This window comes from Nuphar pumila, chromosome 4 (assembly GCF_984573655.1).
Source record: "Nuphar pumila chromosome 4, dmNupPumi1.hap1.1, whole genome shotgun sequence".
Taxonomy (NCBI): domain Eukaryota; kingdom Viridiplantae; phylum Streptophyta; class Magnoliopsida; order Nymphaeales; family Nymphaeaceae; genus Nuphar; species Nuphar pumila.
Window position 1 is genome coordinate 22,792,550 of NC_143252.1, and position 12,635 is coordinate 22,805,184.

At 34.9% G+C, this 12,635-nt stretch overlaps 1 protein-coding gene across 2 annotated transcripts in view; it reads left to right on the top strand.

Annotated features, from left to right (window-relative positions):
• EMB2771 (E3 ubiquitin ligase) overlaps positions 1–12,635 on the top strand; it is a 164,509-nt gene that overhangs the window by 104,692 nt on the left and 47,182 nt on the right. For both annotated transcript variants that reach the window (XM_090002699.1, XM_090002700.1), the window contains one exon: positions 7,602–7,682. In XM_090002699.1, coding sequence (XP_089858825.1) covers positions 7,602–7,682 — 81 coding nt within the window. The remainder of the gene's footprint in view (positions 1–7,601; positions 7,683–12,635) is intronic.

Sequence of the window (12,635 nt, forward strand, 5' to 3'; positions counted from 1 at the left end):
CTTAGACAACGCAAGGAGCATAACACATATAGTACAATGTAAACAACATAACCAACATAACGTAGACAACATAGCTTGGACAACATGTGCAAACAGTAGGTGCAAACAACACATGCGTCGTCAACATACACATACGGCATATGTGAAAAACATATGCAAACAAGAGAGTGCGTGGGCAGCAGGTGTAAACAACATATGACAACATATATACCTATGCATATATTATTGCGAATCTGTCCATAACGTGGACAACACATATATATGCTGTTGCGAGTCTGCCCAGAATGCAGACAATACATATAAGTGTATATATGTTGCTGCGAACCTGTGTAAAACGTGGACAACAATATATATATATATATATATACATACATACATACATACATACATACTGTTGCACACCTGTTTAGGACACATACAACATGTATATGCACAAGTATATACTGCTGCGAATCTGTTCGTAACGTGGACAACACATATATATGCTATGTCACATGGGTGCGGGTGCGTGTGTGCGGCACTTTCAAAAAACTTGGGTGTGGGGTTACGGCCAAGGTTTTAAAACCCGTGACTCGGAACTCGACTCGTTCTTTATTGACTCGTGACTCGGCGGGTCAACTCGGTGACTCGGACCGGGTTTTGTTAACTTTTGATTTTAAAACAAAGACAATATATAAATTGTCATTTAAACATATAAAGGTTTGTACAATGACTTAATTACTAGTTTAATTGATTAATAAGTAAAATAACATCAAGTAAAACTGCTCTTAATTCAAATTTCACATTTACTAAAGAAACTACACAAGCAGGAGCAAGTCTTTCAAGACAATATATAAAGAATGACTTAATTACTAGCTTCAAGAACTTTAATAGCCATGCTCGATCATGGTTTACATCCTGAATATATGGACATAGTTGTGTTGCAGGGCCTCAGAAAATCCTTGCAAAATTTTGGGAACATTGAACTTTATCTTGATATTTGTAAGTGTGTTTCTGATGTAGAGTTGATTGGACCATGCCTTATATATCTGCACATAAATGCATATAAGCTTTGGATAATGAGAATGTTGTGATGTATATATATTATAATGATAAATGTGGGCATTTTATGCTGTTGGTTTTGAACAGGCTGGCTGCCAACTATTGTGTAGGTCTCAGATATGGTTGCATGAGGGATCAGTTATGTTAGCTGGATTAGTGGATTCACTCTATGTTCATTGAGGGGTACTGGGTTTGATTCCTTACCTGGAGCTACCAAAAGGAATGAATGATGGACATGTGAAATTTGATTGACTTTTACTAATTTTGTGATTTTATATTAGGTTGGTAAGCCTATTGTTATTATGCTATTTGTTCTTTGAAAAATGAACACTTACATATGAAAAAAATGCCCATAGCCTTTGAAAAATGAAAAAAGAAAAAAGTGCCCAAAACTCGCCCGAGTCAGCCCGAGTCAGGCCAAGTCAGGCCGAGTCAAGGCCGAGTTTTCGCAGAACGAGTTTAGCTTGCCGAGTTGACTCGTTGGAGGGCCGAGCCGAGCCGAGTCAGCCGAGTCACCGAGTTGACTTGGCGAGTTTTAAAACCATGGTTACGGCAAAAAAAATATTATATATATATATATATAATTTTTAAGTTTTAATAGTTAACAACATTAACACTAATGAAATAAAAAACAATTATCACAATATCATCAAATCAATTCATCATCATGCATGCCAAAAGAGAGGCTGAAGGGCTGGTTCCTTTTGGTGGGTGCCAAAAGAGAGAGAAAAAGTGGGCGGGGAGGGGGATGATACCCCTCCCTCGCAACTCGAGCGCAGAGGGAGGGGGTTGCGCCCCTCCCCAACCTTTGAGAGAGGGAATAAGGAACGGGGAGGGGAAACGATGCCCCTCCCCCAACTTAGAGCGCAGGCTCCCCCTCCCCGACATTCTAAGAGGGAGAAAGGGAAGACGGAGAGGATAGGAGGAGAGTAGAAGGAGTAGAGTGAGAGAGAGTACCTGAGGAGGAGAGGTCCGACGGAGCGGTCGACGGCGGCGTTGGGGTCCGACGGAGAGGTCGATCAGCTTCAGGAGGAGAGGAAGTCTAAAAACTGGACAATTTGCCCTAATCCTCCTCTTCGCAACCCTTTTCATCGGGCCATTTTTTTTAAAGTCTAAAAACTGGATAAAAATGACCCTGGGTGCATTGACCACACCCAGGTCAGGTTGACCGCATCGGGTGCCGCACCCGCACGTGCACCCGCGTCGTGTCACGTCGATGAGGGTGCGGCACCTGGTTGGCCAAATCCCTGTGACTTAGTATATATGTATATATATGCTGCCGCGAACCTATCCAGAACGCGGAAAACACATATAAATGTGCATATGCTGTTACAGACCTGTCCAGAACGTGGACAGCATATATATACGTAAGTATATGCTGCTGCACACCTGTTTATGATGTAGACAACATGTATATGCACCAATATATGCTGCTGCAAATCTACTTATGATGCAGTCAACATGTATATGCGCAAATATATGCTGCTGTGATTCTGTCCATAATGCAGGCAACATGTATCTGTTCATAACACAACCAGCATATGTGTGACTATACGTACTGTAAATTTAATCAAGAACATAAAAATACATGAAATATACATGCAGGAATTTGCACACGTTCAAGGATGCAGAAACTTGGATTTAAGCATCAAGAACGATAAAAATATACATGATATGCATGCTGAAATATTCAGACATGTTTTGGGATGCATAAACTTGGATTTAAGAATCAAGAACGATAAAAATATACATAATATGCACGCTGAAAATTTTTAGACATTTTTAAGGATGCATAAACTTTGGATTTAAGCATCAAGAACGATAAAAATATACATGATATGCATGCATAAATTTGCAGACATGATTATAGATGCATAAACTTAGATAAAATCATCAAGAACGATAAAAATCTTCATGGTATGCATGCAAATTTTTTTAGACATGATTAAAGATGCTTAAACTTAGATTTAAGCATCAAGAACGATAAAAATATACATGATATGCATGTAAAAATTTTCAGACATGATTAAAGATGCAACAACTTGGATATAAGCATAAAAAACGGTAAAAATATACGTGATATGCATGCTGAAATTTTCAAAAATGTTTAAAGATGCATAAACTTGGATTTAAACATCAAGAACGCTTCCATATTTGAATGTATGCACCAGTTTATTGACAATGAAGAAGGAGAAGATACGGTGAGCAAGGGGCAGCAGTTGCTGAAAACTATCTTCAATCACCTGTCGTGCCCTATATTTTCATATTATATATATTACAATTTAGATCGGGTCTGACAGACCCAATAATGACAGCAATACAAAAGCTGTTACATAAGGTCATCGGGTCTAGATCCAGGCCCGTGAACAAACAATAAACATCATACAACCTCAATACTATTGATTCTGAACATAATGTTGATAATGAAGAGCAAACTCATAGGGACATTGGTCTACAATATTCAAGACGTAAAGAATCCAATCTTATATGTGCATTAGAAAAATACTCCGAAGTAAAGAAGGCCATCCAGAATTTCTAGACCTCCTGGAAAATTTGTGTCCTTCAGATCTTTTTCACCTACATATAAGACATTTATTGCATTAATACAATCATATCTAGAACTGTCATCCTATTCTCAAGCAAAAAACCACAGAGAATGGGTAGAAGCCATGAAGTTAGAATTGGAAGCATTAAAAAAAACTAATACTTGGACTATTCAAAATATTTCTCTAGGCAAGAAACTTATAGGCTGTCGAAGGGTTTACAAACTTAAAACCAAGAGCGATGGAACTTTTGAAAGGTATAAAGTCAGATTAGTGGCCAAGGGGTATGTCCAAGAGTATGACACCGATTACGAAGAAACTTTTGCTCCAGTTGCCCGAATGACCACTGTTAGGACATTAATAGATTTAGCCTCTATTAGAAAATGACCCATATTTCAAATAGATTTAAAAAATGCTTTTCTCTATGAAAATCTAGTTGAAGAAGTTTATATTGGAAGCCCCACCTGGTAATAGTATCCATAAGGGTGAAGCTCTTCATTTAGAAAAAGCTCTTTACGGTCTTAAACATGCACCAAAAGTCTGGTATGACACGTTTAGTCATGTTATGCTTACTATTGGTTTTCGAACTTGCTTGACTGAGACTGCTTTGTTTATTAAGAATTCTGATGCAGGGATTATTGTTCTTCTTTTCTTTGCGGATGACATGATCATCACCAGAGGCGACAAACAGGTAGCTGAAAACATTAAAAAGCTTTTTAAAACTCATTTTGAAATGACTTATTTAGGTTTATTAAGATATTTCTTAGGAATTAAAGTTTCTTATTCTTCTCGTAGGTATTTATTATCTCAATCTAAATTTTCTTTTGATATTGTTTCCAGGTCGGAAATTACAAATGATAAGAAAGTGGATGCTAAAGAAGTTGTCAACATTAAAATGAGAATCGATGATGGAGAACCTCTTGATGATCCCACTCCTTACAAACAACATATTGGTGCACTTTCCTATCTTTCCATTACTAGATCTGATATAGCATACACTGTACACACATCTAGCCAATTTCAACACGCTCCCCCTTATGTTCACATGGGAGTAGTTTTGCGTATTGTTAGATACATAAAGTTCTCCCTTTCACGAGGCCTCTTCTTGTTTGTTTGATCTTCATTAGATTTAATTGCTTTTTAATGTTTGTGTTTTCTTAAGTAAGTCTCTGATTTCGTGACGGTGCAAAAAGCAGCAGAATGTATCTCTTTCATCCACCGAATCTCAATACCGAGCCATGGATACCACGACAATTAAAGTAGTTTGACTCAAACGTCTGCTAGATTACATGAGAGTTGAAGTGACACAAGCTTCACGCATGTGCTGTGACAATAAGATGACGATCTATATTGTCAGCAACCGAACATTTCATGAACGCACCAAACATATTGAAATGGATTGTCACTATGTCAAAGAGGAGTATCTACATGGAACCATTGATCTGCCCTATGTTACATAAGAATATCAATTAACAGACTTCTTCACCAAACCTCTGGTTGCTCATAGATATCATTTTCTGTTAAACAAACTTTCGCTCGTTGTAAGGGAGTGTTAAAAATATAACAAGTGTAACATATATAATATAATAATATAATATTTATTTATATTTTTTTCTTTATTTCTTTATTGTAAGACTTTGTACCTAGTCAAAGATCTAATTAGATCTTGACTAGGATATAGTCGTTGGACCTAGTCCATCGGCTATAATTAGAGCCATTGGAATAGGTCCAACGACTCTTCTCCTTTTTCTCTTTTCTTGGATAAATAGGGGTGATACCCTCTCCTTTGTAATTCAATGATTCTTAAGCATTTTTCATGAGAAATTAAAGTTTATTATTTTATCGTGTATTCTTCCATTTATACCCTTTTGTGGGTTGTGCTTGTAGTGTCTCCGATAGACACCCATTGTAAACTTTTGTGCTTTTGTGAAAGACCACCATTTCATTACGGTAATATCTATGAATTTTTCCATTAATTTTCATAAATATAAATAAAATTTTGTCTCATGTTGGTTTAAATTTTAATTGAAATTTTAAGGTTATTTGGAGTTAAATCCCATTTGAGGATGAATCTCAAGTTAAATTTCGAGTTAAATTGAATTCCAATGTGTATTGGGGATTTAATTAGATTTGAATTTAGATTAAACGAACATTCGAATTTGGAATTTAATTAGATTTGAATTTAGATTAAATGTACATTTGAATTTGGAATTTAATTAGATTTGAATGTATATCCATTATTTACACCCAATTCAATTTTTAATGGTTTTCTTAAAAACTTTAATTAAATTAAAAATGCAATTTAATTTCAACTTATACTTTAAATGCCTTCTAAATTCCAGATTAATTTCCAATTTAAATATAATTCCAAATACATGTTGATTTGATTAAAATTAGCAATTAAATGCCAATTTAATTAAAAAATCATGAATCAAATATCAAATAAAAATTCAAATACAATTTAAAAATCAGTTAAAATTACACACCATATTTGTACAAAAATTCACTTTTATTTATGAATAATCATGGAAAAGATATAGTTTTTTTTTGGATTTTACAATGGCAGCTGTTACTGCAGAAGTTCATTGGATACAAAATCTCCTTCATTCACTTCGACAGCCTATTATTAGACCCATATTGTTGTGTGATATTTGAAGTGCTATTGCTATTGCTTCCAATCCTGTTCAATATGGTAAAATGAAACATGTTGAACTCTATCATCATTTCATATGGGAGAAGGTTGAAAGCCTGGAAATTCAGCCATTTTTTATCAAGGGTGATGACCAAACAGATGACCTATTCACCATATCATTAACCTGCGCTCGACATTGGTTTCTTAAGCGCAAACTGTCCATGGTCTTCACAAGTGAACGCCATCCAGTTTGATGGGGCGTGTTAAGAATATAACTCATATAAAGGGGTATTTATGTCTTTTGCATTAATCAGTCCATGTGGTATTTATCCTTATGAGCAAGGGAATTATTGTACAAAGTTGATATATATGATGATGGGATGTGAACAGAAAACACACGACCCTTATTCTCACATATTCCTCTTTCTCTTTCCTCTCTCATACTTGTGTGGCAGCTAGGTACAACTCTGGAGAGCCATTTCTGTCAGTATTAAGATAACCTTTGCAGACTTTCATTACAGAAATGGTTATAATCCAAAAGTTTGCTATGAGCGTGCCTGTCACTGAGTCACTATCAGGACAAGTAAAGTTTCTTTATGCTAAGTAAAATTGCCTTAATTCTTCCATTGACCCTAATTTTGCACATAACCAAACTTTTGACTACTCGGTAAAATTTCATAGAAGATAAGTTGCACTCTGTGTTGACAAAGTGTTAGCCAAAGAAGGCATTGGGACTATCGCCTTGCTTAGAATTCCAAGGCACAAATGTTTCGGCAATGAGGTACCTAAGAACAATGGAAAGGTAAGAACTAAGAAGGAAATCCAAAATAGTGACAATCACTTTGAAGTTGATAATGGCATCATGCATCTATATAATAACGGGTACAAATGCAAGGGCTTAGGTAAGGTATTCAATTGTCTAACCTTTGGTATTTGCATAACCTGGCTCCATTACCTTGCCTAGCCCACATAAGATGTTTGGTCGTCCTCCTTCCATTAGCATTTGTCACTTATTTATTTATTTCTTAAAATCATGCAATTTTCTGATGAATGCCACTTCTCATATTTAGTAGATTTGAAGATCATTGTTACTCCACATTTCAAGCTATTTAGTTCTAACATTATAAAATGCATGTGATTGTAAATAGAATGTAGAAGCTTTTAAATTTTTAATTGTTCTGGTTATTGATTTTTTCCAAGTTTAAAGCTTAAATTACTCTTTTTATAATGTAAGGATATATGAGTTTGAGTTTTTTCATATAACTGTGATACCAAATTTTCTTGAATTTGTCGTCATATAACCATGAGTACAAATTTTCGTTAAATTTGACATTTTGTTAGCTGCTGAACTAGTCCTTGACTTTCCTTTTTCTTTCTTAATTTAGGAACATGATATCACCACAGTGGGAATACTGCTTGGTGTGGCAGCATCCTCTAGAGGGACGATGGATCCAGCTATATCAAAGGTAAATCTCAAACCTCATGCAATGTTGACTTTTATTTGTGATCTTGAATTCTTTGGATATAGCGATGTCAATATTGCTACAAGTTCTAATGCTTGCTGGAACATGTAAATTGTATGTGCATGTATCTACACAGATCAAAGTGTTTCTCTTTTTGTTTTAATTATCTAGGAGTGTTTTACTTGTTATTTATCTTTTCATTGTACATGTCATTGCATTTTGTTTTCCACATGGGGATAATACCTATTTTCATATTCTATTGCTTAAAAAACATATTTTCACTGTCATGATTCTTTTTTATGTCTATTATCGGGTTTGTTTGAAACTCAAGCGTTTGTGTTAATTAGATGTTCTTGGGTAGGGTTTTATGGTGGTACTATTCCTGATGATATTATGTAACACACCAATTTTTAAGTCTCAAAAATTGTGATTCTTTTTTTTTATACTTTTAAATACTTTTATAAAATTACAGCGGAATAATCAAATGAGACTAAAACTTGGCGTGCTACTCGTTTACATTCATATTCACACGTGCATTTAAACTTAGAAATTAGACATTTATGTATAAAATAAATGTTCATATATGTCCAACATTAATAATAAAAGTCGAATTATCAAATCAAATCAAATATCAAAGTTTTTGAGCAACTAAAATGCTCTTATTCCAGAACTTCAGAGGTTTGAGAAAGGTATGACTCGGTTCCCGTCTCTACCTTCCGCCATCGCACGTGAGCTCATTCATTTCCTGAAAAACATTAAAATTTCATAGGGTCGGACAAAACTTGTCTCAGTAGGGTAGAGCTATACTAAACATGTAATCTAGAATTCATAAGCAGGAATTGCTTTAGATTTTCATGCATTTAACAAATCAAATACGACCAAGTTCAACTTGTATTGCAAATATCTCAAGTGAGCATGCAATTGCAAAAGTTAACATTTATCTATCATTCATTCAAACTTAAACAAAAAAAAATGCTTGAACAATTAAAAATGCATGTACTTACCAATGCCGAAGCCATTCATATACATGAACCAATTCTTATCTTTAATTATCTTTTCTTTCTTATATGATGCATGACATGCCTTTCTAATGCACACATACTTAGGTTCTTTTTCTTAGCCCCGTGGGTACAAACACATGTATATACCTGGATCAGGGCCGTGAAGCAGGCGATGTTTTCATACATGGGTGGCTTTGGCCTGGCCTGACACCTTTCACCAGTACCGAGTGAGGGATGACAAGTGCGAGAGAAGCTCTCAGCACCACCATCCCTATGCATCAGACTTTCACCCATGAGTTTCTTCTCCCTGCACTGCAATCTATTGCAGAGGGTTTTTCCTATCTTCGTGGTTGGGGATGAGCAACCTTCCATGCTCAAAAACATATTCCCACGAAGCCATTTGTACCGCTTGCCCTCTCCTTGCAAGCCCTTTAGTGTTACCGATTTCACTTATTTAAATTAAATGTCTTATATGCAAGACCATATTAGAATCCATCAAAGATGATTCGACCACTTTGAGACCAATGGATGCGAGTTTAAAGTATTGCATTCGATAACTTACTTGTATTTCTTACTTTACAAACATGTGCGCATATACATAAATAATACAATAAACTTTCATAACTTTGCATGCATAATATCAAATACAATTAAGCTTCCACACGTCATATTATGCAAACTCGGATCTCTGTTAACCCGTTTTTTGGAAAACCCACCGAAAATTAGAGAAACCGAATTACAGTCACCGAATTTTACTGTGAATGCCTCTATGTCTTATGAAGACAATCCAAGAAAAAGAACCGAGAAATTTGTTATAATAACATCAAGAAAATTCTAGGACTAAACCATGTTCAGAAAAAATACAAGATAGATCCTATTATTTGCAGAAATTTATCCCGGTTTGGGGAATTTCTCTAGGCCTACAAAGATTTTTTTCACAAAACCCCTTTTACAGGGTCATCTTATACATGTTAGCTATCACCCAGATTTTTCTTAATTTATTTTGATCAGTCTTGGTAGGGTCTTTAGAACCATTAAAAACCATAGGTCGGAACAGTCTTGCAGACAGGGCAGAAAACTTGTGCTCTATTGCAATGGACGTTTCAGCCTCAATACTAGTCCAAACGAAGCGAAATAAGATTCTAAATTCAAGCCCTGGTTGTGTAGAACACTCCAGTATTTTTATTTTTATTTATTGACTTTGTTTTCATGGAGATATCGATTTTTTTAACACAGTTCAGGATAAAAAAGAAGATAGGAAAAGCCAAGATTCAAACTCATGTAAGATCCATCAGGCAAAAACTAGATTCAAGGTAAAAATTCATACAATTACGATTTTTGATACTCTAAGCATTGTTACATCATCATATAATACATATTTGATTAGATTCATGCTAATCTTGCCAAAAAAATAGCATACATCATCCAAGAATCACAAAACCTCAAAGAAATAACTCAAATACGATTTTATCTATTCAAGAATCACAAGAAACCCTAAACAATCATGACGACATTGATTCTTTATGCAATAACATGTTTAATCAAGCTAAACATGAAATAACCTACCCTATATGCTCAAATCATCTTTTTTTAACAAAACATCCAAAGCCTAAAAACGTTTTTGCCAAAACCTTCTTTAAAATACTTTTTCGCATTCAAGAACATGAATTCATTCATATAACGAATTTTCAAAACTTATAAAACCTATATTTCATCAATATAACCTAATATTAACATATTAAACATGCTGAAGTAAATAAGATCTAGCAAATAACAAGAAATAACCTTTCTTTAAATTTGCGAAAAGTCCAACTTTGTCCAACTGTTACAGAAGCTGCAAAAAAATTTTCAGTCGATAGTCAGAGCTGATTTTTTCACAGTTTGTAAAAAAATTTGTCAGCTTTTCAATGCCGCAAACCGTTCGTAAAATTCATCCGTATGAGGGAGTTATGGACATTTTGGTGCAGACCAACACTTTTCTGTTCCGACTGTCATAGATCCGTGCTCAGTCCATGAACAAAGCTCAAAATTTCATAGTAGATGCAAAATTTTGTTAGCTTTCCAACGCAACAGACCACTCGTTAAAACTCTTCCGAACGATGGAGATACGAGTGATTTACCAGTCGGGTGTCAGGCTGAAAATATATAATTACCAAAATTTTTGTGAGAAATCCAGTAACACAAAACATGTATTTTTTTTGGAAATGATCATAGAAATCATTCCTATTTTTACAATACATCAGTATGAACATAATCTACTAATTTAAATCAAAATATATAGTAAAATAACTGGGTAACATGCGTATTTTACAATTTTTACAATTTTATTTTCTGAGGAATCAGTTTTGGGAGAAAACGATTTTTAGAGTTTTCTTTTTTTCGAAAACCCTTTTCTATCACATGCATAGCCAACCCTAAACCAAACCCATGTGCGGGAGACATGGTTTAGTGTCTGTACTTTTGAAAAATCGAAGAAATTCGTACCCACAAATTTTGTTTTATGTGTAGAGTATAAAACTCCCTACCTTTTGACAAAAAATCAGTCCTACGTATGTAGAACGCTCTTCTACCATGAATTGACCGTCTAACACGAACGACAGCCTCGCCCACGACCTCCTTACGCTCCTCAAACAATCATTTATGCCTCTCTTGCTGAGCCAAGGGTGAAAACACCAAGGGTTTGGTGTGGGGAAAGGGGAGAAGAAAATGGATTTCTTGGAGATGGAAAAGAAAATTTAGGAAAAATATAAGAAGAGGGCAAATAGGGTGGGCGTGAACCTCTCATCTATTTTATACTATTAGGGTTGGATCAAGGGTTGAAGTTAATCTTAGCCCTTGATCTTAGATCTTGGTTAGTTTTCATAAACTTCTACTTTTTTTTTTTTTTCATTTCTTTCCTTCTTGGTCCAACCCCTTCTTCAAATTGGACTTTCTAGGGGGTGACACCCCCCCTTATGGAGTCTTGTATTAGAAAACAATTTCAAGTCTTGGCTTAAAATTTAGTAAGTTTTATTTTAACTCTTGAATTTCAAGTTTTTTTTTTAAAGTTTAAGTAGGAGTGCCACATAGGATGGGATGGCCCACCTATGGACTCCTACTAGATTATATAATTTAATTAATTTTTGAGTTCCATTTCACTAAATGAAATTCCTAATTAATTCAAACTAAATGCAAGTTCAATTCTTTACCAATTCAAATGTGGAATTACATGAAATGTCATTAGATTTAAGTGTGAATTGATTTCACCCATAAATTTTCGAACTTCCATTTATTTAAATTATTCATTTTAAATATCCCTTAAAAGGTTAATTCTAATTCTTCAGAACTAATTTTTGAAAAATTCGAAACTCCATAGGGTCAATGCGACCCTTGGGCGTGCATGGGTATTTTCTTTATACTTAGAATTTTTTTCTAAATCCTACAAGCCCTATAACACAATGCCTACCAAAAATTTAAAATTTTTGATTTACCATTCAATAAAGAAAAGTTCAAAAATTCAAGAAAATTCCTTGAAAAATTGCGAGCTTTACATATTAGCTACTAATGGACATTTGGATGCATATACCAAAACCTAGGTAACCCAAGTTTTTTGTGAGACTGCTAAGCATGACCTTGACCTCTGTATCTCTTAATCATTCATGCTTCTCTGTGATCATTCCATCCAACTACCAGTGAACACTCTTCACAAGTTCATGGCCTGATTGGGTTACGATAAGCCAAAGCATCATGATTGACCAATTTAATGTATGGCTAGGCTGAGTTAGGGGCCTGATCATGGCTTTAGAGCGTGTTTTTTCCTTTGGCCATATACACCTTTAAGGCACAAACAAAGATAGGAAGATAGAATTTTGAGCAGAATATAGAATAAAAGTTCATGGTAGTTGCTGTTACCCCACTCTAGTGCATTACATGCTATATTTAAATCTGTTACTGTCATTGTTACATCGTTGTTATT